This window comes from Hemiscyllium ocellatum, chromosome 17, assembly GCF_020745735.1.
Source record: "Hemiscyllium ocellatum isolate sHemOce1 chromosome 17, sHemOce1.pat.X.cur, whole genome shotgun sequence".
Taxonomy (NCBI): Eukaryota; Metazoa; Chordata; class Chondrichthyes; order Orectolobiformes; family Hemiscylliidae; genus Hemiscyllium; species Hemiscyllium ocellatum.
Window position 1 is genome coordinate 56,732,188 of NC_083417.1, and position 24,964 is coordinate 56,757,151.

Consider the following 24,964-nt stretch of genomic DNA (forward strand, 5'->3'; position numbering starts at 1 on the left):
CCATATATGTCACTACATCGGAGAAACAGCATAAGAACATGAACAGGAACAGGAGAAGGCAATTCTGTGCCTCAAGCCTATTCTGTCATTTAATACAATCACGCATGATCCCATCAGAGTCTCAAATCCACTTTCCTGTCTACTCACCACAATCCTTCAGGTAGCTGACGAAGGAGTGGCGCTCTAAAAGTGTGTACTTCCAAATCAACCTGTTGGACTATAACCTGGTGTTGTGTGATTTTTTTTTAAAAAATTTGTATTGAGAACTTTTTTCGTTACAAAATTATAAAATTGCAACAATATAACAATTTAAAATTATAACAACAATTACAATAAACTAACTACTACCGTACTCTACAAAACAAATCAAAACTACACTCACTACAAAGCTCTCAATAAATAAATAAATAAGTCCAGGCTGTGCAACCACACCGAGGCTCCCAACCTTTGGGAGCATTAATTATTACACCTGTATTTATTTGGGATTGTTCCTACCGGGGCACAAGGCTCACTAAACCTAACCATCATGGCAAAACAAAGGCCCTAATTAAAATGGCAGACAAGTCTGCCTCCAGGTAATTCACAAAGGATTGCCATGTCTTATAAAAAAGTTCCATTTTATGGTGTACTATTTTTGTGAGGAAATGCAAAGGGATATATTCCATAATTAACTTGTGCTATCCCAACAGGCCTGGAGGGTTCTCAGACACCCAGCTCATCAAAATATTCTTCCCCGCACAGAAAGCCAAAATGTTAAATAGCTTTTTCCCATGTGCGTTTAAGGAAGATAAATGTGGTAGACCCAAGAGCAGAGAGACTACCTTAACTTCTGTCTACCTTAACTTCTGTCCCCAGGACCCTCCCTATAACTCCTGCCACAACGCTCCAGTATCTAAAATTCTTGTGGCATGACCACAAACAATGACGGAGGGTACCGATGCTTATTTTGCATTTGGGACATATTGGAGATGCTCCTTTTTTGAATTTTGCAAGACAATCTGGTACCAAAATGAACCCTATAAAGAACATTCAACTGCAGAGTGTGTGTTCTGTTACAGATCAAGATCTTTCTCGCATTCTCCAAAATGTCCTCCCATGCCTCTGAGAGAATCTCCACTCCCAACTCTTGCTCCCAGACTTTACATAGTCACTCAATGTTGCCCTAGTAGATAGTAAAGAGTACTAAATGAGAGTGCGCTTGTGGCATGAAGCACTCTCCTCTGTGTTGGACCTATAGGGGTTGGTCAAAAGTGTAGTCTTTCTTTGGATGAAGTCCCTAACCTGAAATTAACATGGAAGATCTCTGCTGGGCAATCCATACTTACAGCTCATTTGGTAGAAGGACATTGTGACCTCCTCCTCAAACAGATGTCCCAAACAGGAGACTCCCTTCATTCCCCGTAGTTTAAACCCAGGATCCATCATCCCTGGCCGGAATCCCAGCGTACCAACTACAGGGCTAAGAAAGGAGCTATTAGATAAACTGCCCTTGTTCTGTCGCATTGCTCTCCATGCTTTGACCATATTAATAATGATTGGATTCCAACAGTATTCCAGAACTGTCCTCATCTTATCCACTAATAACAGATAGTAACGGGGCACTTTGCCTGGGAGGCCTCAGTATCCAACCATATTGATCTCAGGTGCTCACAAGCCCAGTTGCTCATGAAGGACAAAAGGGAGCTTAGTTGGTATCTCTTAATATCGGAAAGTTTACACCCAACCCTTGGGGTAACTGCAATTGGCCAGCTTAATGTGGGGCCACCTGCGATGCCAAATAAAAAAAAAGTAAACCAACCAGTGAGCCTCCACAACATTTGCCTGGGAAACATCAGAGGGAGCATTCACATAGGATATAACAGGCGAGGAAGGACATTCATTTTGATAAAGAATACTCAAACTAACCAGGAAATTGGAAGGTTGTGTGGATTTTTAACTTTGTTCTATCTTTGTGCCAGTTCTATATCCAAATGGCTAGCTCTCCCTGTATTCCATGTGATCTAACCTTGCTAACCAGTTTCCCATAAGAAACCCTTGTCAAATGCCTGTTGAATTCCATATAGATCACATTTACCACCCTGCCCTCATCAATCATTTGTTACTTCTTCAAAAAACTTAATCAAGTTAGTGAGCCTTGATTTCCCACACACAAAGCCATGTTAACTATCCCTTATCAGTCCTATCCAAATGCACATAAATCCTGTCCTTCAGGATTCCCTCCAACAACTTACCCATCACTAATGTCAGGCTCACCAGTCTATAGTTCCCTGGCATTTCCTTATCACCCTTCTTAAACAGTGGCATCATGTTAGCCAACCTCCAGTCTTCTGGCACCTCACCTGTGACTATCGATGATCCAAACATCTCAGTAAGGAGCCCAGCAATCACTTCCATACTTTCCACAGTGTTCTGGGGAACACCTGATCAGGTCTTGAGGATTTATCCACTTTTACATGTTTAAGATATCCAGCACCTTCTCCTCTGTGATATAGATATTTTTCAAGATATCACCATTTATTTCCCAACATTCTATATCTTCAGTGTCCTTCTCGACAGTAAACACTGATGCAAAATATTCATTTGGTATCACCCCCATCTCTTGCAGTTCCACACATAGGCTGCCTTGCTGATCTTTAAGGGGCCCTATTGTCTCCCTCGTTATCCTTTTGTCCTTAGTCTATTTACAAAAATTTTTGGATTCTCCTTAACTCTATTTGTCAAAGCTATCTCATGTCCCCGTTTTGCCCTCCTGATTCCCCTCTTAAATATGCTCCTACTGCCTTTATACTCTAAGGAATCACTCAATCTCTGTTTTCTATAACACCTGACACATGCTTATCCGCCTCCAATCAACTTTGAAAGTTCTTGCCTAATACCATCAAAATTGGCTTTCCTCCAATTTAGAACTTCAACTTTTAGATCTGGTCTAACCTTTTCCATCACTATTTTAAAACGAATAGAGTTATGAACGCTGGCCCCAAAGTGCTCCCCCACTGACACCTAAGTCACCTGCCCTGCCTTATTTCCCAAAAGTAGGTCAAGTTTTGCACCTTCTCTTGTAGGTACATCCACATACTGAATCAGAAAGTTTTCCTGGACACACTTAACAAATTCCTGCTGCAAATGTGTTGCTGGTCAAAGCACAGCAGGCCAGGCAGCATCTCAGGAATAGAGAATTCGACGTTTCGAGCATAAGCCCTTCATCAGGAATAAGAGAGAGTAGCCAAGCAGGCTAAGATAAAAGGTAGGGAGGAGGGACTAGGGGGAGGGGCGATGGAGGTGGGATAGGTGGAAGGAGGTCAAGGTGAGGGTGATTTGAGAACGTGGCTGAAGAGTTTCTGTGCAGAGGAGATGACCTGGGGGGTGCAGTGAGAGAGGGACTCACTGAAATCCTTGTAGAGGGAGGAAGAGAGCTTCTTCAAGGAAGGCATCCTTGTAAGAGGATTCGCAGTAGGTTAAAATCTTCGAGTAAAAAATGAGGTCTGCAGATGCTGGAGATCACAGCTGCAAATGTGTTGCTGGTCAAAGCACAGCAGGCCAGGCAGCATCTCAGGAATAGAGAATTCGACGTTTCGAGCATAAGCCCTTCATCAGGAATAAGAGAGAGTAGCCAAGCAGGCTAAGATAAAAGGTAGGGAGGAGGGCCAAGCAGGCTAAGATAAATCTTAGCCTGCTTGGCTACTCTTTCTTATTCCTGATGAAGGGCTTATGCTCGAAACGTCAAATTCTCTATTCCTGAGATGCTGCCTGGCCTGCTGTGCTTTGACCAGCAACACATTTGCAGCTGTGATCTCCAGCATCTGCAGACCTCATTTTTTACCTTAACAAATTCCTGTCCATCTAAACCCTTAACAGTTTATGTTAATATCCCCTAGCATAACCACCCTATTATTCTCACAGATGAATGGGTGGCACAGTGGCTTAGTGCTGTGTGTATGAGCTGTCCAGCTCAGCAAACTTCGATTCCTGTCTGTGTGGACTTTACACATTCTGCGAGGGGTTCCTCTGGATGCTCCGGTTTCCTTCCACAATTCAAAGATGTGCAGGTTAGATGAATTGGCCATGCTAAATTGCCCACAGTGTTAAGTGCATTAGTCAGGGGCAAATATAGATATAGGGTAGGGAAATGGGTCAGGGTGGGTCCCTCTTTGGAGAGGCGGTGTGGACTTGTTGGGCCGAAGAGCCTGTTTCCACACTGTAGAGAATCTAATCTCATGACTGAGATCTCCTTACAAATCTGTTTCTCAACTTCCTGCTGACAACTGGGGGTTCTATCAAGTTAAAAATCACACAACACCAGGTTATAATCCAACAGGTTTAATTGGAAGCACACTAGCTTTCAGAGCGACACTCCATCAGGTACTATAGTACTACTCCTTCTATAGTACTACCCCAATAAAGTGATCATCCATTTCTTATTTCTCAGTTCCATCTTGATTTTATTTAACACTGAACTTATAGCTGTGTTTATTAAGAAACTTGATTGATATTGTTTAAATAGAAGGCATTTAATTGGTCATTGGACAAAAAGTATTGTTATTTTATTTTGTGATCAATGTTCCTCCGAATTATTCGTTCTTCCACACAGTCCTCTGAGATCCATACATAGCTCACAAAGGTTCCTGTGCAAAGACCTCAACCAGTGCCACGCAGAAGCCACAAAAAAAGATAATGTGGTTCAAAATCATTGCTAGTGACTAGCAAACCAGCAAACTCTGCAACATGTGATAACAAGCCCATATTTCCATTCCCTGTCTAAAATCTGCAATTATTCCTCACACCCGCGTCCCACTTTTGCTTGGCATTTTACACGCGTCCTTTCTCTGATGCGTTTTCGCCAGAAACTGCAGCCCCGCCCCGCCCGCACACTTGCTAAATTTAAAAACAAAACAAACTTGAAGCAATCACTCGGCTCTTGGGGGAGGGCAGGGCTGCAGACCGCTCACCATTCTCCAGAAGCCGGGTGAGAATTGGAAGTTGGCTGAGCTAGACAGCTCATACACACAGCATTCAAAAACTTGCCCTAGCCGGGGTCGGGGGGAGAGAGGTTAAATGCTTCTGCCTCTGACCTACCCTGTCACCAGCGACTCCCCATCCAATTGCTGCCCCCAACACAGGCCGGAGTCCCCTCTAGCAACATGAGCCTTAACTCCATCCACACCGAAACTGAAACACAGCAGCATCTCACTCCTCACACAGTTTCTCGGAAACACTGCGAAGACTTGCTTTATAGGAAATCATGTGGCTCAAGGAGAGGGCAGAGACTGGGGCGGGGTTATCGAAGCGCTCGCCTCCCATTGGTGCAGCCGTTTTGGTGACTGACTCACACTCCGGTGGCAACTGCTGCTTACCTTGTGAAGTTTAAGCGCCTGCAGCCTTCCCAGCCTCACAAGCCATTCGCTCTCGACATTCGCCGGGAAGAAGTGGCCACCGTCATGCGGGGCAGAGCGTCATGCTGGGGAGGCAACCAAACACAAAAAAACATGTCACACTTTCCCTTCGTTCGTCCCCGAGTCTGTGCTGGGATGTTGTGGCCAGCGTTTAATCTGAACATGTGTTGCTGGAAAAGCGCAGCAGGTCAGGCAGCATCCAAAGAGCAGGAGAATAGAGGTTTCGGGCATGAGCATTTCTTCAGGAATCATGGCTCATGCCTGAAACATCGACTCTCCTGCTCCTTGGATGCTGCCTGACCTGCTGCGCTTTTCCAGCAACAAATTTTCAGCTCTGGCCTCCAGCATCTGTAGTCCTCACTTTCTCCCAGCATTTAATCTCCAGTGTAACCGTTTTGCTCGATTTACTTTCCTCCTGGTGTGTTAGTTCATGTGTACAGTATTATCTTAAAGCAGTAGTGGGACATGCTGGAAATACAGTACTCGGGTTAGGCAGTGCTTTTGCAAAGGGAAAGAGAGAGAGGGAGCTTTTCAGGAATGCCACTTTTCATCAAAACCTTCAAGCTACTATCTCACTGAGACTGCTGGAAAAGTTATCTACTTAGCTTCATTTTCCTGCACTATATCTCTCTCTTGCCTGTTAATTTCTCTCTTCAGGGATTGATCCCAATTCCTTTTTGAAAGCTATTATTGAGTCAGCTCCTGCTATCCCTTCCTAATGTTTACTGCAGCTTAGATATTCTCAAGCTGCATTTCAGTGTCTCTGGTTCTTTTGCCAATTTCCTCAATTTTGGTTCCTCTGATTGTCAGCATTTTCACAAATGGTACAACTTTCTCCTTCATTACAATATCAACGCCCCCCACCAATTTTGAATACCTGTGCCCAATCTCCCTTCACCTTCCACTGCACCAAAGAATACCATCCCAGTTTGTCCTGGCTGTCCATGTGATTGAAATCCTATTACCATCCCATTCCCCTGTTTCTCCTTTCGGGTCTTGACATCTTCCTTAAAAATTGATGCCCCAAAATTGGCACAGGGCTCCAGCAATGCTTTCATATAGGTTTATGATAACCTCCCTCAGTTTATCATATCAACCATCCTTTTCTGTAATTAAATGAATCATTTCACATCCCACACTGTTAAATTTTATCTGTCCCATTTCAACACTCTATCCTCCTGAAGCATGTTTCAATCCTCTTCGATATTTATTTTCCAAGTTTTGTGTCACTGGTAAACTTTGAAATGATGGCTGTCCTACCCATGGCAAGATAATTTATACATATTAAAAAGAGTAGTGATTACAAGCAGTGCCCCTGGATACACTACTGTAGGCATTCAAGTTCATATGAAACAGGAACAGCAGTGAGCTATTTGGCCTCTCGAGCCGACTCTGCCATTCAAGACAATCTTAGCTCATCTGAAATTCCTCACATCCACCTTCCTGAGTTGTATCCAGAACACTTGATCCCCTATCCTGATCAAAAATCTATCTCCCAGACTTAAAAACGCAGAAGAACTCTGCCCCATAGCTCTCAGTGGCAAGGAATCAAAAGATTCACAACCCTCTGGAAAATGAAATTCCATCTTATCTTAGTCTTAAATTTGGAATTCCTTATTCTGAGACTGTGCTCTCTCATCCCAAACTCTCCCATGAGAGGAAACATCCTCTCAGTATTTACCCTGTCAAGCCTTTAATACCAGTGAGGAGACTCCCAACCTGCTTAGCTTTTACTTATAACACAACATCTTCCAACCAGGATTCATCCGAGTCAACCTTCTCTGAACTGCCTCCAATGAAACAATATCTTGTCTTGAAGATGGGGACCAAAACTGCTCACAGTACTCCAGACGTGGTCTCATTATGACCTTGAACAAATGTAGTAAGACTTTCCTATTTTTATACTCCAAACACCTTGAAATAAGAGCCAACAATCCATTAACCTTCCTGATTACCTGTTGTAACTCTGTGCTCACTTTCTGTGTTTCAAGTCCAAGTCCTTTTCTGCAGCAATAAATAATACTGTTCTTTTGTTTTCCTTCCAAAATGAACACCTTCACTTTTTATCACATTATACTACATTTGCCAACCTACTTAACCTATCAATATCTCTCTGTAAACTGATTGTGTCCAACTTGCAACCTACCTTTCCACCTACTTTTGTGTCATCTGCAAATTTAGCTATAGTACATTCACTTTGTTCCTCCCAGCTATTAATATATATTGTAAACCCCACTGGTCACTGGCTGCCAACTGGGAAAAAAGAACCCTTAGTCCCATTTGCTAATTCTTGAGCACCAGCCAATTCTCATTCCATGCCAACATACAACCTCCAACACTTTGGCCTCTTAGCTTATGACTTAACCTTTTGTGAAGTACCTTGGTGAACATCTTCTGGAAGTCCAAATACATCTGCTAGTTCCCCTCTATCCACTCTGTCTGAGATTTGCTCGAGAAACTCTAATAAAATAGTCAGACACAGTTTCCCTGACATGTGGGTATGCTGACTCTGCTTGATTGAATTTTGATTTTCCAAATGTGCTGATGTTACTTCCTTAATAATTGATTCCCACATTTATCCAACAATAGATATTAGGCTAATCAGTTAATTAGCTGCTTTTTGCCTTCCTTCCTTTTGGAATAGAGGTATCTCATTGGCAATTTTCCAATCCTCTGCTACTTCTTCAGAACCTTTGGATTTTTAAAAAAATATTCCGATTTCTTATGGTCTCATGATTTTTTGGAAGGCCACCATTACTTTCTACTTATGTTGCTGCCTGCTGTTGTGTTGATGAACCAGACTGAATTTTATAAAACAGACTGGATTTCACTCCTCCATTCAGAAGAAGCATTTTGTCTCCTTTTGCAACGTTTCTCCCAAATGATCCCTTGTGGGTTTAGGAACGTAAGATGGCAGGAATCACATGGCATAGCTTATATCCTTCTCTCACAAATGGTACAAATTTGTGGTATAAATTCCAGAAATCCACCAATATAAAATTTAACTAACTCTCAGGGTAAGTTCCAACACATCTAATTGTACAATATTGAATATTTTTCCATGTGTTGCCGATTTATGGTCATACCAGCCCAGACCCTGCTTTTGTATGGTATGTGCCTCTAAATATTATCTTTCCGTAATGTATCATTCTAAATCTAATACTCCTGTGACTTATCACATTAACATCTTCAAAGGTTTGACCACCAAACATTGTCTTTCAACTTAATAAATGTGCATTCATTTACCATATTATGGTTTATTCAACATGGAAATAAAATTGTTTACTTCAACAAAATATTTTCTGAGTTACTGGCAAGAAAGAGGAATAGACATCTTAAAAGAGCATTTGGTCTAAATCCATTTGTGTTCTGGTCAGAGGTTCAAACCTTTTAATGGCCTACATTTTGCCACTAGAATGAGGGTGAGTCCATCAGCATTCAATGTTATTAAGAAATAAACTGAACAGAAATATTTGGTGTCTGCACATGCACAGTTATACCTGGGAGTCAGGACCCTTCTCCTCCATGAGTTTTAACACACTGGCACCTGGTCAATAGTCTCAGCAAATTTGATACATGAAGACATGAAGCTAAGGTATTTTACCCAATAGGTAACGAATGAACATGCCAGGAAAGGTTGCAGCTTTCGAATCAAATGTAAGCGATTTTTAACAATATGTGAACAGAGGAACAGGAATAGACCATTTAGCCCATTTAGCCCATTTAGTCTCCTCCCCTTATCCAACTGGATCATGGCTGACCATCTACATCAATGTCACTTTCCCCACTATCCCTATATCCATTAATGCCATCAGTCTCCTGAAATCTATCAATTGCTGTCTTAAATGTTCTCAGTAATCTTCCACAGTTCAGAGTAAAGAATTCCAAAGATTCATTGCCCGCTAAGTAAAAGAATTCCTCCTCAACTCATCCCTTAAACAGGCTACCCGTTTTTCTAGTTGACTCTTATTTGCCTTCTGGGCAGTTAGGGATGGGCAATAAATGCTGGCCTAGCCAGTGAGACCTTCATCTTTTGAATGAATAGAAAACAATGTTCTGAGATTATGTCCCTTCATTGTAGACTCACCAGCCAGGGGAAACATGTCATCTACATCCATCAGGTACGAATTTTTAAGTTTAGATGACACCGCCTGTTATTCTTTCAAACTCTAGGAAATACATACTAAAACTGCTCAATTTCTTCTCACAACATTCTTCCACCATCCCAGAGACTAATCTGGTTGCACTCCCGCTATGGCAAGTGTATCCCTCCTCACAGATAACTGGACCAAATCTGTATACAATACTCCAAAAGAAGTCTCAGAAAGACTCTATACAACTGCCGCAAGACATCTTCACTTCTGTACTCAAAACTCCCTTGTGGTGATGGCAGCAATCTATTGGTTTTCCAAATTACTCATTGCATGTGAATGAACTGCATCATGAACAAGGACACTAAGTTCCTTTTTACACCCGCACTTCCCACCGTATCAGCATTTAGAAAATATTCTGCTTTTTTCTGGATTTTCTTTCTAATGAAGTGAATAACTTCACCCTTATTCATATAACATTGATCTTGCAACGCTCTAGGCCATTCTCGTATCTTGTCTAAGTTGTCTTTAAATGTCCCTGTATCCTCCTCACAAATTATGTTCCCTCCCACTTTTGGTACCATCAGCAAATTTGGAAATATTACATTTCATCCCATGTCCAAATCATTTCTATGCATTGTGAATATCTGTGAACCTTGTACCCCATGAGTAACACCCTGCTATCTTGAGAATGAGATATTTATTCTCACTCTTTGCTTTCGTTCTGCCAACCAATTCTTAATTCATGCTGGTATATTATCTTCAATGCCATGCTCTCTAATTGTACTCAGTGACCTCCTCTGTGGGATCTGATAAAAAGCTTTCTGAACCTCCAAATAATACATCCACTTGTTCTTCTTTATCAATAGTTCCAATAACATCCTCAAAAACTCTAACAGACTTATCAAACATGACTTCCTCTTCATAAATTCATGTTGATTCTGATTAATTTTACTATTCTTTTCTAAATGTGTACCTTAAGGATATGAGCATTGTTAAAGTGGCCAGAATTTTTCACATATCCCTAACTGTCCATCAGAAGGTGTGGGTGAGCTCCTTCTTGAATTACTGCAGTCCTTGTGCTGTGGATTCTTCCATAGTATTGTAAAGGATTGAGCTCCACAATTTTGTTTCAGTTACAGTGAAAGAACAGGGACATAGTTAGTGGAGGAATTCTTATGTGGATGATTGCAGCTCCAGTTTCACTCAAGGTGCCAAATATCACTTCCAAGCCATAGCAACCTGTTTTATAGTAATATCAAATAAATTTTCTGCTACTGAAAATTAAACAAATGAGGACTCTCCATCCTTTATATCTTAATTATTGTTAGAGATATTTTGGAAAGTAAAATTAGTGATCATTTTCAACCTTATTTCTATTTCTCTTTTACTTATCACTGTTAATTCCATTTTCCTTCGCTTCTATTTATTTCATTTTCTTCACATGATTTTACATTGAATTAAACATTCTAACTTACAACTTCTGGTTAGCATTCTACAGTTATACATTCTGCTTGAAGAATAAGCTCTTTCTACAATGATTATACATCACCTAAATGGTGCATAACAGAACCCTTATTACTTTCAGTTCCAGTTAAAAGTCCAAAACCATCTTTGGGCAACTGTACGTGTAATGAACATTGTTACGATTGTAGTAAAAGTGGTGTCTCCGTATTACACTTATCATCTGATTCTAAGACCTGAAACTTTCATGGAGTATAAAATGGGTTAAAAAATGACAAAAACAGACCTAAACTGGCTGCTATGTTCACCTGACCACGTTGAGCCATACTCACAAAGCTAACAGTAAAGTGGATCAGTCTGAGCCAAAAGTAACATTATTATTAAAAGACATTGAAATTCAGCTCAGTTTTCCTAAATTTAAACATCTTCCTGGAAGTTACATGTTGAGCTGACTGGTCATAAGCACAATGATGAGTGAGTTCAAGAATATACAAGTGAACCTTCATCAACAGCTGCTTCTGAGCAGCAGAACAGGAAGAAGGAGAAATTGACTTGTATTGAAGAACTATGGGGCTTTTTTCACTGGAGGCATAGAAGGTTAAGGGGCGACCTTAAAGAAGTTTATAAAATAATGAGGGGTATAGATAGGGTGACGAGCTGAGAGGAGAGAGATTTAAAAAAGACAAGAGGACCAAATGTTCTACGCACAGGGTGGTTTGCGTGTGGAATGAACTTCCTGAGGAAGTGGTGGATGCGGGCACAATTATGTTTAAAAGACATTTGAATAATTACATGAATAGGAAAGGTTTAGAGGGATATGAACCGGGAGCAGGCAGGTGGGAGTAGTTTGGGATTATGTTCGGAATGGACTGGTTGGACCGAAAGGTCTGTTTCTGTGCTGTATGACTCTATGTCTCTTTAACTGGGAGATATTCTATCTGTCTCTCTCTTTCAAGCTCATTCTCAAAAGTCGATGCAATAATTGCAAGGAAAAAGCAACCTGAGACAACAACTTTGCATGAGGAACTCAGGATTAATCCAGTTTTGCCATGCCTGAGGAAACAGGACAACAATCATTGGAGCTCAGGTTTCACTCAAACACTTGGAAACAACTTAAATTGCAACTGCGTGCACCTTTTTGTCTGTACAGCCACTTTCCTCCTCACACATCTTTTGAAACTTATTATCTGTGTTGTGTTTGATTTCACAGTTTCCTATTTCATTTAGGATTAACAGATAATAAAACCCCACTCTCTTTGATCCAAGAAAACTTCCAGATAAGTACTCTGTCATTTTTTGGTCTGGTTAGCTAAGTTTAATTCAATTATGATAGGTCCATCACCAAAAGAAATCTAAATGTTTGTTGCAACTGACTGAGAGGGGGTTAGAAAGAGGGGAGTTGCTCGCCCCTCCTCACCTGGTCACAGCAATGTTAAGCACTATCTGTTCATCATCTGACCTCAAAATCCAGACCAACGTTCTTCAAACATTTAGAGCTTATAAAGAATGATGAAGCATAATATATATTAGATCATCAAGTAGTTTACACAACAACATATATTGATGTACAGTTGGTGGCAATCACAAGATTAAATTTGAGTTCGTATTCAACATGTGACTGTTTCTATTTAAGTTTCCACAGCAAATTCACTTGTCCCTCAGTCCCCTTAATGTCATGTCATTTAGGTTCATTGCAAAAAAAGTCTCAATCCCCACAAGCTTTCTCTTCCCTTTATTCTAAGTGTGACCTTACTGATTTTATACAATGCCCACTGAGTAATTTAGGGTGTACTTGCTCAACATGTTCAGCATTAAAGTCATATGTGTAGTGGAACTACAGAGCTAAGGCCAGCCAGAGTAAAGTGTCCTTGTCCAGACAGGCTCCTTCTGCTTTGCTCCAGTGTCAGGAGAGATGATAAGTCAGGATTCCACAACGTTTTGTGCATTGGTGTGAAGTGAAAGAAGTACAACGGTAGTCTAGAACCATACATGGTGTAAGTTTGAAGTATGGCAATGAATATAAAATCTGCCAACAATCAGTCCATGAAGATTTCAGACCATAGGCTGATTCCCCTAGCAGGAAGGTCCAGTGAAAATCCACATCTTTCAGATAATGTGCCTTAAATCAGGAGCTTTCGACCCATAATTTTGCAGCAGTATCCCTCACAATCTCCAGTCCTCCAGGTGAAATACTATACAATCTCACGTGACATTTACAGCACAGAAAGAGGGAATTTGGTCCAGTTGGTCAATGCTCATGCTTAACTCAACGAAAGCCTCTTCCCAGCCTTCTTCATACAGTCTCGCCAATGTATTGCCCTCAGATATATTTTATGTAGTTTCCAATATCGCCATAGCACATATGGCAAATCTGATTTCCAAAAGGACATCATTGACAGCAAATTGTTATAACTGTACCTGCATCCACCACTTCTTCTGGCAGTTCACTGCACACACAAAACACTTTCCATATAAAAAAGTTGCCCCTGAGGTCCTTCTTAAATCTTTCTTCACTCACCTTATAAATATGCCCCCTAGTTTTGAACTCACCCACCCTAGGGAAAAGACTGTTGCTATTCACCTTATCTATGCCCTTCATGACTTTATAAACTTCTAGAAGGTCACCCCTCAACCCCTGACACTCCAGTTGATCCTGACTCTCCTTATAGCTCAAACATTCCATTCCTGGCAACATTCTGGCAAATCTTTTCTGAACCCGCTGCAATTTAATAATATCCTCGCTGTAACAGGGCAACCAGAACTGCACACAGTATTCCAGGAGAGGCTTTCCACAATGTCTTGTACAACCTCAACATGATGCCCCAACTGCTGTACTCAAAGGCCTGATCAATAAAGGCAAGTGTGCTAAATGCCTTCTTAACCACACTGTCTACCTGCAGTACAAATTTCAAAGAACTACGTGCCTGAACCCCTAGGTTTCTGTGGTCTAGGACTATACCATTAATTGTATAAGTCCTGCATTTAAAATTCCCAGCTGCCCTGTTGGAATTTGAACTGCAAACTCCAGATTATCAATCTGGATTACAAATCCTGTGACATATTCACTACGTTTCCTTACCTTATAACTCAGTGACAAAACCTTGTTATGCAGGTGACACCCACATACATTCCTCTGAAACTGAACTCTAGGTCATGGATGACTATTTCTCCAAAGCATAGGCGAAAATAGGCCTTTTACTAAATAGCTGGAAAATGAAAGCTCTCGTCCACCCAGCTGCCAGAACACAGCACCTCTCCATGTTGATTAGAAATCAATGCTAGAAAATGGGAATCACTTCCCTACCTTGAGAGTCTCATCGCAATGAAGGCAAGCAGAGATATCATAAGACCATAAGACTTAGGAGTGGAAGTAAGGCTGTTTGGCCCATCGAGTCCACTCCGCCATTCAATCATGGCTGATGGGCATTTCAACTCCACTTACCAGTGTTCTCCCCATAGCCCTTAATCCTTGAGACAACAAGAATCTATCAATCTCTGCCTTGAAGACATTTAGCGTCCCGGCCTCCACTGCACCCTGTGGCAATGAATTCCACAGGCCCACCACTCTCTGGCTGAAGAAATGTCTCCGCATTTCTGTTTTGAATTGACCCCCTCTAATTCTAAGGCTGTGTCCACGGGTCCTATCGAGCTTCATCTTCATCTTCACGCCCAAATGTGTCTGTTCAGGCTTTGTCTGATTGAGGGAGAGAGTATTTGAGAACCGGGATCTCAATTCTAAGACTAGGGTCCTGCTTTACCAGGTAGCAGTGATCCGGAGATTTGGAGAGCCTACCCAGGCACAGCAACATTATAGACATCCACCAATGATGCCTTCAGAAGATCCTTTGAATCTAATGGATGGAAAGCTGGTCCAGCAGGGGTGTGCCCTCATAGGCCAACTTGTCCAATGTTGAAGTCTTAATAATAGATTGTTGAAGCAACTGTTATATTTGGAAATCTGTCCGAAAGTGTGAGAGACACTTTAGGGTATTCTTGAAGAGGTGTAACATCCCCCAAGGACTCATAGATTGGGCCTGACCTAAACTGGACTCAATTGGGAAGGTACCAAACACATGGAGAGACTTCAAGTATTTACAGAGTCAAAGGCATCAGAGGGAGCACACTAACCTCGAAACGATCCACCTATCCCCGCCCTACTTGTGGCTGAGCCTGTAGGGGCAAATTACTGCCGATGCTGGAAGCTGTGCAAAAATGGTGGAGATCACAGCGGGTCAGGCAGCATCCATGGTGAGAGAGAGCGAGCTAACGATTCTAATCTAGGTGACTCTCAATGAGTCTAAAGGCTGCCTCCTCCACATTTTGAGTCATCCTCTTTCGAAACGTTAGTTTGCTCTCTCTCTCCATGTTTGTGAGGGGAGCTTGCACTGACTCTCCCAAAGGGAAGAAACGCCTCCTGGATCCCCAGATGACTAAGAACGGGCGTTCATCGTTAATGATTAAACACTCTAATTTGCACTACCTCTTCCAGGCTAAGCAAGGATTCTTCAGCCGGATTCGGGGTCGTTTGCCCTGACCTGGAATGTTCTGTCAGCGGTTAACAGCAGACGGATTTCTCAGGAGCTCCGACGTCCGGTGCTACACCAATTCTGTGTCACAAAGGCGCGAAGGAAGTCTGAGGTGGCGCCCGGCGTGGCATCTTCTCTCAATGTAGCAGCACATCCTCATGGAACCGCATCAACCTCGCTGCCTTCAACTTGGAGCTGGCCTCACGGTAGAATCTCACCGCCAACAAAGACAAGTTGCCAAAAAACACAGAAATGATTCTCCAAAATCTTAGTAACTAGCTTTGAGGAAAAGTGAAACTGAAACTAATCGCTGCAATACAATTCATTGTGGCGTTAGCTAAATGAGGATTGTTAAAAAAAAACACGACATGCCACCAGAATTCAGGTATTGCTGTAATACCGTTGTATTTTACAGATGACAGCAAGGTGACACAGTCTCATGACCCCTTTCACTATGTCACGGCCCCAGGTAATGGTGAATCCCGGCAAATAAAAATCTTCCCAAGTTTCCTTAGTATCAAACACCTCACCACCACTTTAAGGTTATGCCTCCAGGTTCCATACCTTCCCAAAGGAAGATCCCAGTGTGTCCCTTTGTCTCCAAAACTCCGTGCTATTTTCCTATCTAGTCAAGTTCAAAACCAGTGCATTCCTTGCTACTGGTCGCTATTAATTGAAAATGGATTTGCTCCGGAGATTATTTTTTTTACAAAACTTTGGCCATGTCAAACGCGTGATGTGAACCGGGGTAATTCCCGTAGAGTGAACAGAATCGCTTTCACTTTCTGCAATAGTTTCCGTTTTATTCTGTGTTTTTTTGGCCGCTTTCGAGACGGAACTGACAGTTGAATTGGTCTCCTTCAAGGCAAATACCCAAATGCAAATCAAAGAATGGTCGGAACCACAAGGGAGTTTGAAAGTCAACTCCCAATTCACAGTCCGTCTTGTCTTTCTCCTTCTCACTCTCATTCTGTCTTTAGCGAGCTCCCGAGGTGGATCTCCTATAACTCGACATTGTGCCAATAGGTTGTTTGTCTGAACGTATAACTTCACCATTGTTCACTCGAAGTAAACTCCTGTTCACGGAACTTTGGAGTTCGAACATTTGCAAACCTCCTACTCTCACACACACGCACACACACACTTAAAGGTTCACTCATCCACCCACATACACACACGCACAAACATACACACACATTCACACTCAAACATCCTGACACCTATAAACACCTCCCCCCCCACACACACACTCAGACACTTACACAGCCACACACAAATACCCTTACATCGCCCACCCCATACACGCACACCCACACACAAACACCCTCACACCCATACACGCACACCCACATACACACCCACACACAAACACCCTCACACCCGCCCACCCCATACACGCACACCCACACACAAACATCCTCACACTCACCCATCCCAGACACACACACCCACACACAAACACCCTCACACCTGCCCACCCCATACACGCACACCCACACACAAACATCCTCACACTCACCCACCCCAGACACACATACCCACATACACACCCACACACAAATACACACATACACACGTAGCTCAGTGGTTAGCACTGCTGCTGCCTCACAGCACCAGGATCCCAGGTTCGATTCCAGCCTCGGGCGACTGTCTGTGTGGAGTTTACACATTCTCGCCCCTGTGTCTGCGTGAGTTGGGTTTCCTCCTACAGGTTAGGTGAATTGGCCGCGCTAAATTGACCACAGGTTAGTGCATTAGTCAGAGGGAAATGGGTCTGGGTGGGTTACTCTTCGGAGAGTCGGTGTGGACTTGTTGGGACGAAGGACCTGACTCCACACTATAGGGAATCTCATCTAATCACACACACACACACACATTTGCCCAGACACGTACACCCGATGCAGTTCTGACGAAGGACCTCTGCTTTCTCTCCACAGATCTGCTGAGTTTCTCCAGATTTGTTTCAGATTTCCCACATCTACAGTCCGTTGTACCACTTTAGAAGCAGTTTGGTTTGTCTTCAGAGAATTGGAAAAATCATTTTAAAACCTAAACGACAACTGCAGAATATACGACATAAAATGCCATCTGAAGATGAATGTGGTTGATACACCCATAGACCATCAAGGATGGACAGCACTCTCCAACTGGACCCAGTGACCGACACACGGAATGTGTTAAGACTCCGGATTGTATATATATTGAAAGTGAGTGTGTTGAGAGTGTCGAAGTGTAACAGAAAATGATGCAAATCACGGAGCGACTTGAGACCAGTTAAATCACCTTCCGATGCTGCAAAAGATATCCATTATTGTAACACATTCCAAGATGATGGGGCGGTGAAAGCTCACATTCAAGGCTTTCCTGCCCTTTCGAAATGATGAACATTGATTCCTCAGTGGGCTCGGAAATTAGAGGCTGGACTGATATAAAAAATTGGAAGTTCTTCAAAAGTAATGTTGATCAAAATGCTGAGATATTCATGCATTCTACCCTGGTCACCCCAAAGCTGTTATTGCAGATATTTACAAAGCAATCACTGTCTCAATTCTCAATAGTTGTTTGTCATGCAGAAAGCTGACAAGGAACAGGTGGCTCAGCAGTTAGCACTGCTATCTCACTGCACCAGGGACCCAGGTTCGATTCCGGCCTCTGTGTGGAGTTTGCACATTCTCTGTGGGTTTCCTCTGGGTGCTCTGGTTTCCTCCCACAATCCAAAGATGTGCGGGTTAGATGAATTGGCCATGCTAAATTGCCCGTAGTGTTAGGTGCATTCGTTCGAGTGAAATGGGTCTGGGTGAGTTACTCTTCGGAGGGTAGGTGTGGACTGTAGGGAATATTAAAAGAAAGGAACGCTTGGATGGAGTTTTGCTCCGCCTTGTCCATTGCTGGCGGAATCTAGCACTCTAATGCATCACCCCTGCACTGGCTCCTCCAGTTCAACTCCAATCCCATCCCAACACTCCATGTTACATTGGGACCCTCTGAAACCAACTGAACACACATAAGGCCTAGCCAACTTCCACTGACTGACCAGGGATCTCTAACACTGACCGTGAGCCGCAATCTAACCACACCGTAACCACAGAGCAGACATATCAGTACGGGAGTGCATTTTGCTGCGATTACTTGTATCGAGTACATTACAGCGCAGTACAGGCCCTTCAGCCTCGATGTTGCGCCGCCCTGTGGGACCAATCTGAAGCCCATCTATCCTACACCATTCTATTTTCATCCACATGTTTATCCCCTTCCACCCCAGGATAGTACTTTCTCCTTTCAATGGAATGACAGCCCATTGTAACAATAAATATAGGAGCTCCGTGTTTACGAACTGTTGAAAAAAGCTTCAAAAATGAACAGAGATGGAAATATTTAATGGTGAACATAAAGGATAACACGGCGGATGATTAGAACTGTAAATAAAGTCGAACATTTCGGACAGCGGATTACATGGTAATGAATTGGAGAGAGATACAAATGCCTTGAATTAAATTGGAGACATATTCACAAAGAGAGATCAAGGAGACTATGAAATGAGCTATTCAGGGATTGGCTATCATTGAGTTATTTGAATGAGGAACATCAGTGACCAACTCGAGAACAAATATTTCGGGTCTTGAAACTTTAATTCTGATTTCTTTTCACAGCTGCCGGCAGACCTGCTGAGCTTTTCCGGCAACTTTTCTTTCTGGACAAATATTACCGGATCGCACTGCACGCCATTCCTCATCCAGCTCTATTGTTCACTCTTAACCCGCAAGGAGTCAATGTGAGGCCAGACCAATATGATTCCACCGGATATTGCTATCTTGGTCAGATAGGTGAGAGTGAGGCGGCCGATATGCCTATCTTTCCTGTCAGATTCCTCCTCCCCTGGTGGCTCTGACAGAGCCGAGACACCACGTCCTTCTGCAATATGCTTTTGCAGAGTCGGTTGAGCAGGAAGTGACTCTGAAAAGGTTCGCCACCCACTTGTATCCCTGAGTTGTTCATTTGGGGGGGGGGGGGGAGTGGGCACCATTTGAGGAGCCCTTGAACCGCTGTGCAGGGGGAAGGCTGCTGTGTGGAAATTCCCCTTGTTAAATATAAATGTCAGGAGCACTGTAATGATATTCAGGCACTTCGGGAGCGGAACCTGCTTTTTATAGGGTAGAAAAGCTGAACTCTCCTTGTCTGTAATGATGGTTTGGAATGTGCTTCTCCACGTTTCGTCAGTTAGAATTCCCTTTTCCATTGGGAAACCAGATTAAAATAATTCATAAAATCCCTACAGTGTGGAAACAGGCCATTAGGCCCAGTAAGTCCACACACACCCTCCAAGAGTATCCCTCGCAGGTCCATTTCCCATAGTTTTCATTAACCCTGACTACAGTAATGCACCTAACCTGCACATCTCTGAATACGATGGACAATTTAGCTTGGTCAATTCAACTAACCTGTACATCGGTGTGACTATGGGAGGGAACCCACTCAGACAGGGGGAGAATGTGCAAACCCCACACAAACAGTCGCCTGAGGCTGGAATCGAACCCGGATCCCTCGTATTGTGAGGCTACAGTGAGCCACCATTCGGCAAAGCACACAATCGGGCTAAATTTTGGACTCCCTCTCAAACAGGCCTAATCACTCAAACTAAGAGCTGACCAAGGTCATTGACCACACGGTTAAGGCCCAGCAGCTGCTGAAGTGGCCTCGACTGTACAGGCCACAGCCACTTCAGCAGCTAAAGGTGGAGGTGAGGCCGGCTCTACACCTGGAACGTAAGGATCACTAGAGGGTTGGGTGTATTTGGACCAGGGAAGCTGGACTCTGGGGGTGACCCACAGCTCCAGGAGCAGATAGTCTTGAGTTCAAAATATTGTGATTTCACGGATCCTGGATTATAATGTAATTCCATCCCATGGGAGACCCGGCTGCGGCTTTCACTGAAGTCTAAACTGCCATTCAAAAGCGTGTTCCCCTCTCCTGCTCACGGCCCATGCTGACAAGGGGAACATTCTCATTGACCGCGACCACTGGAACTGCTTTCAAACCTGAGCCGTACTGAGTGTTTGATCATGTCCAGTTTTCAATTGGGCAGGGTGGGGCTACAGCCTGGTTTCAGGTGAACTGAACATTCATCGGCAGCAGCAAGCGCTCAGACTCATCCCGGGCGTACTGCGAGAAACTGAAAAGCTTTCACACTGTTCCTCTCTGCCATGAATTCAAGGTCTTTCTTTTCATCCATGGGATGTGTGTGTCGCTGGCGGCGCCTGCATTACTACTCACCCCTTGCTTCACTTAAGGAAACCGGGATGAGCTGCCTTCTTGTAGTCTTTATGTGGAATGTTGTTAGGGAAGCAGGGATAGTGAGGGATATAATTCCAGGTCAGGGTGGTGACTGAGGGTAACTGTCAAACGCTAGGCCGCAAACAGATCCCTGCGGTTCTGGTTCGAGTGCATCTTCATATATAGGAAAGACAGACCCCAATCCGTGAGTCCAAAGAGAAAGTTACAATTCCTTGTCGCTATTTGATGGGGATTTAGATGCTTGGGCTGTAAATGTGAAACATTAATACTAACACTGTACTTTGTGCATGCACATCTACTGCACACAGTACCTAGAACCAAGCAGTTAGTAAAACACCGGATAAACATTAATTTCACAATCGCCTGCATTTGCAATATTACTTAACCTATATAATCTATGTCCCAAGAGACTACTCGTAGATGCCAAAATGTGTTAATTCTACTTTTTTTTCCCCCGGAAAACACTTTCTATGTTAGGACCGGGCATTTCAAGCTTATATGGGGCTTAGGCAAATAGCGGGGCTGTGTTAAATGATCTGAGCTTAATAACTGTTAAAAACAATCAAATCTTGACTCCTGACCCAAGTCTGGTTATAAGCAAGGTTCAGCACGACAGCTTCACAGCGCTAGGGACCCAGGTTCGATTCCAGCCTCTGGTAAGGTCTGGTTGTAAGTTCATGATGTGTCTGACCGTTGCAGTGGCTGAGTTGATCAGAGTTACGGAAGTTTGTCGCAGGGAGTGGTAGCTGGTTTGAGAAGTAACATTTGTTGCTCAGTACGTGCTTAATCCTCTTGCCCATTGAGGCTTCTGCAGGACAGGTTCCCGCACTAACTAACACGAGACCCTAGTGTCCAGCTACCCCTTGGTGTTAGAGCATGCGTCAGTTTCCTTTGAGGGGTGGGGGTCACAGCTTGACTTTATTTGAAGCCTCCAGACCCAAACTGCAAATGGGGAGGACCATATCGGGTCGCCTCCCTCAAATACCCTCCGACTGATTGAAAACCTCCTCTGAGAGTCTCACCCAACTGAAACTCCAGGAAAGGAGACCAGTTCAGAACCGAGCAAACGAGACAATTGTTGACCATGAAGCCAAGTGTCCAAATCAGTGCAGGTTCACTTCGCCGCGGGCCCCTAGCCACTAACTAGCCAAATCCCACCGAGGCTTCGAACTATTCCAACAGAACCACACACCCCCCCCCCCCCCCCCCCCAAAGTCTCATGCCTCTGTCTTTCCCCACAGAGGGGGCTCTCTGTAATTTTTGGTCTGAACGCTCTGACCCTAGCACCCAGGATGGTTGGAGGCTGGTTCCCTCCACCTGGGCTGTATTCGGCAGATTGAGACTGGGCACTTTCCTGGCACGGCTATCGTATCCACGTGCCAGCCAAGTGGCAACCCTTCCTTGCTCTTTTACCCTCCCCAGTACACCCCTCCAAAAGGTGTCCGCCTTTCCCCCAGTCCAGTAGCCTGATCTCTCTACACGTGTCCCATTGTCGTTAGCAGGCGCTGGAGTTACTCAGACTGATGATCCATTTGCTGACCGCTAGCCGCTGGTGAAAAGTAAGCAACACAGAGACCTGTTTGTTCCCCTATCCAATAGAAGGTGCATTTCTTACCTGGGCGGAGGTGGTGACGCCGCAATCGTGGAGACACGGCTGCGCAGATGAAAGTGAAACAAAATTGGTGGTTACCCAGAGTGGCACAATGAAGATCCCCAGGTTGGCAGAGAGGGCACGACTGTGTCCGCACCCACCAGGACTCCCTGACCATTTCAACTTGAGGACCAGAGAAGGCCAATTTCCTTGCATGTTTGGTGCCCAGCGGTTAAAACAAAATCGCCGTTTTGTTTTCCCTGTTAATTGTGGGATTCCTGGCGGGTGCTGGGTTTGAGTTGGGTAAACCTCAACACTGGGAAATGGAGGGGGTGACCTAGGATCAGTCTGACTGCAGCTCAAGGCAGGGTGTTACCCTGATCTACAAATCACTTAAGGTGTGGGTCACAGAAGGAACGGCACGGTGGCACAGTGGTTAGCACTGAGGCCCGGGTTCAATTCCCGACTCAGGCGACTGACTGTGTGGGGTTTGCACGTTTTCCCCGTGTCTGCGTGGGTTTTCTCCGGGTGCTCCGGTTTCCTCCCACAGTCCAAAGATGTGCGGGTCAGGTGAATTGGCCAGGATAAATTGCCCGTAGTGTTAGGTAAGGGGTAAAGGTAGGGGTATGGGTGGGTGGCGGGTCGGTGTGGACTTGTTGGGCCGAAGGGCCTGTTTCCACACTAAGTAATCTAATTTCAAGCCTCTACATACATCCACGTCAACTTATCAGCTGAGCAAATAGGAAAGTTTTGTTTTCCAATCTACTGTGGATTTCAGGTACAGTCTGTCATAGGCCAGTAAAGAGCAGGCAGGTGATGTGGTAAGTCTGCCTGTGCTGTTTCACCCTCAGCAAGACAACCTGACCCCTTTGAATCCACCTGTGTTTTCAACCTCCCTTTTGCGTGGCACCAACATCCCATTTTACCATTTACTCTCTACTATCGCTCACCTTATCGTGGATCCTTTTTTCTACCTCGCATGCCCATCCCCACCTTTTACTCCCTCTGTATTTGCTTATTAACTGGGACTCCTTTCAGATGCAACCCCGTGGCATTAGGTCTGTTTGTCTCAGCACGGCTGTTACCCGAGTGGCTGAAGTGTTAGCCAGCATTTCCTGATTTGATTGAAGATATTGGGTATGCTGCTGCTGCCTTAGATAAGAACATTACCTTGGTACACGCATTACTCACACCTGACCTTTGTCTCAAAAATAACATACATGTCTCCCCGACCAATTACACAGCTTTTTCCACAAAGATTGTGTCTACCAAAAGCTAGCCATAGTGGGCGGCACAGTGGCACAGTGGTTAGCACTGCTGCCTCACAGCGCCTGAGACCCGGGTTCAATTCCCGACTCAGGAGACTGACTGTGTGGAGTTTGCACGTTCTCCCCATGTCTGCGTGGGTTTCCTCCGGGTGCTCCGGTTTCCTCCCACAGTCCAAAGATGTGCGAATCAGGTGAATTGGCCATGCTAAATTGCCTGTAGTGTTAGGTAAGGGGTTAATGTAGGGATATGGGTGGGATGCGCTTCGGCGGGTCGGTGTGGACTTGTTGGGCCGAAGGGCCTGTTTCCGCACTGTAAGTAATCTAATCATTCAGTTGTGTTACCAATTTACTTTTATTATTTCTATATTCGATATGGGTATTGTTGGCAAGGCTAGCATTTGTTCCCGTCCCTATTTGCCTTTGAATGAATTGGCCAAGTGAGCCTAATGGCTGCACAGCAGCAATCAATGAGATCATGGCTAATCTGATAATCCACAACTCTACTTTCTTCCATTATCCCCATAATGATTAGATTACTTACAGTGTGGAAACAGGCCCTTCAGCACAACAAGTCCACACCGACCCACAACGCACCAATTCCCCTACATTTACCTAACATTACGGACAATTTAGCATGGCCAATTCACATAACCTGCATCTCTTTGGACTGTGGGAGGAAACCGGAGCACCCGGAGGAAACCACACAGACACGGGGAGAATGTGCAAACTCCACACAGTCAGTCGCCTGAGTCGGGAATTGAACCCGGGTCTCTGGCGCTGTGAGGCAGCAGTGCTGACCACTGTGCCACTGTGGTTGATTCCCATATTGCTTGAATTGCGTGAATGCTCGATTCCCTCATTAATTAAACATATATCTTTTTCAGCCTTGAATTCAATCACTGGTTATGCCTTGACAGCCCTCTATGGTCCACAGATTCACTATCTTCTGAGAGAAAAAAAATCCTCCTCATCTCAGTCTTAAATTTGTGACCCTTACTCTGAGATTATACCCTCTGCTCCAAGACTTTTCCACAAGGGCAAACAACAGTTTCGCATTTACCCTATCAAGTCCCCTAAAAGTCTTATATATCTTAATAAGATTGCCTCTCATTCTTCTGAATTCTGAAGAGTACAAACCCAATCTACTCAACCTTTCCTCATAAAACAGTGCATCTGAGCTGGACTGGACTGAAGGAGTAAGCTACTCTGCTTGGAATCTGTGATTATGATTTTGGAGAAGATTTGTAGCTCAGGTTGTGGATCAGGTTGTGAGTTTGCTCATTGAGCTGGTGGATCTATGCTTATGTTTGTGTGCATCCAGATCATAAGTATATGGCTTCTT

At 44.0% G+C, this 24,964-nt stretch overlaps 1 protein-coding gene across 2 annotated transcripts in view; it reads right to left on the reverse strand.

The window, feature by feature from the left end:
- The window catches only part of nlrc5 (NLR family, CARD domain containing 5), a 175,336-nt gene extending 151,948 nt beyond the window's left edge, over positions 1-23,388 (reverse strand). The window contains exons 1-2 of one of the 2 annotated variants that reach the window (XM_060838192.1): positions 23,305-23,388; positions 5,352-5,455 (exon numbers count right to left, since the gene is read on the reverse strand). Coding sequence is in view for 1 of the 2 variants with exons in the window: in XM_060838191.1 (XP_060694174.1) it covers positions 5,074-5,183 (110 nt within the window). In the remaining variant the exon portion in view is untranslated. Of the gene's footprint in view, positions 1-5,073; positions 5,222-5,351; positions 5,456-23,304 lie in introns of those variants that run through there. The other variant, XM_060838191.1, reaches the window with a different exon arrangement.
- Between the last annotated feature and the right edge of the window lie 1,576 nt (positions 23,389-24,964).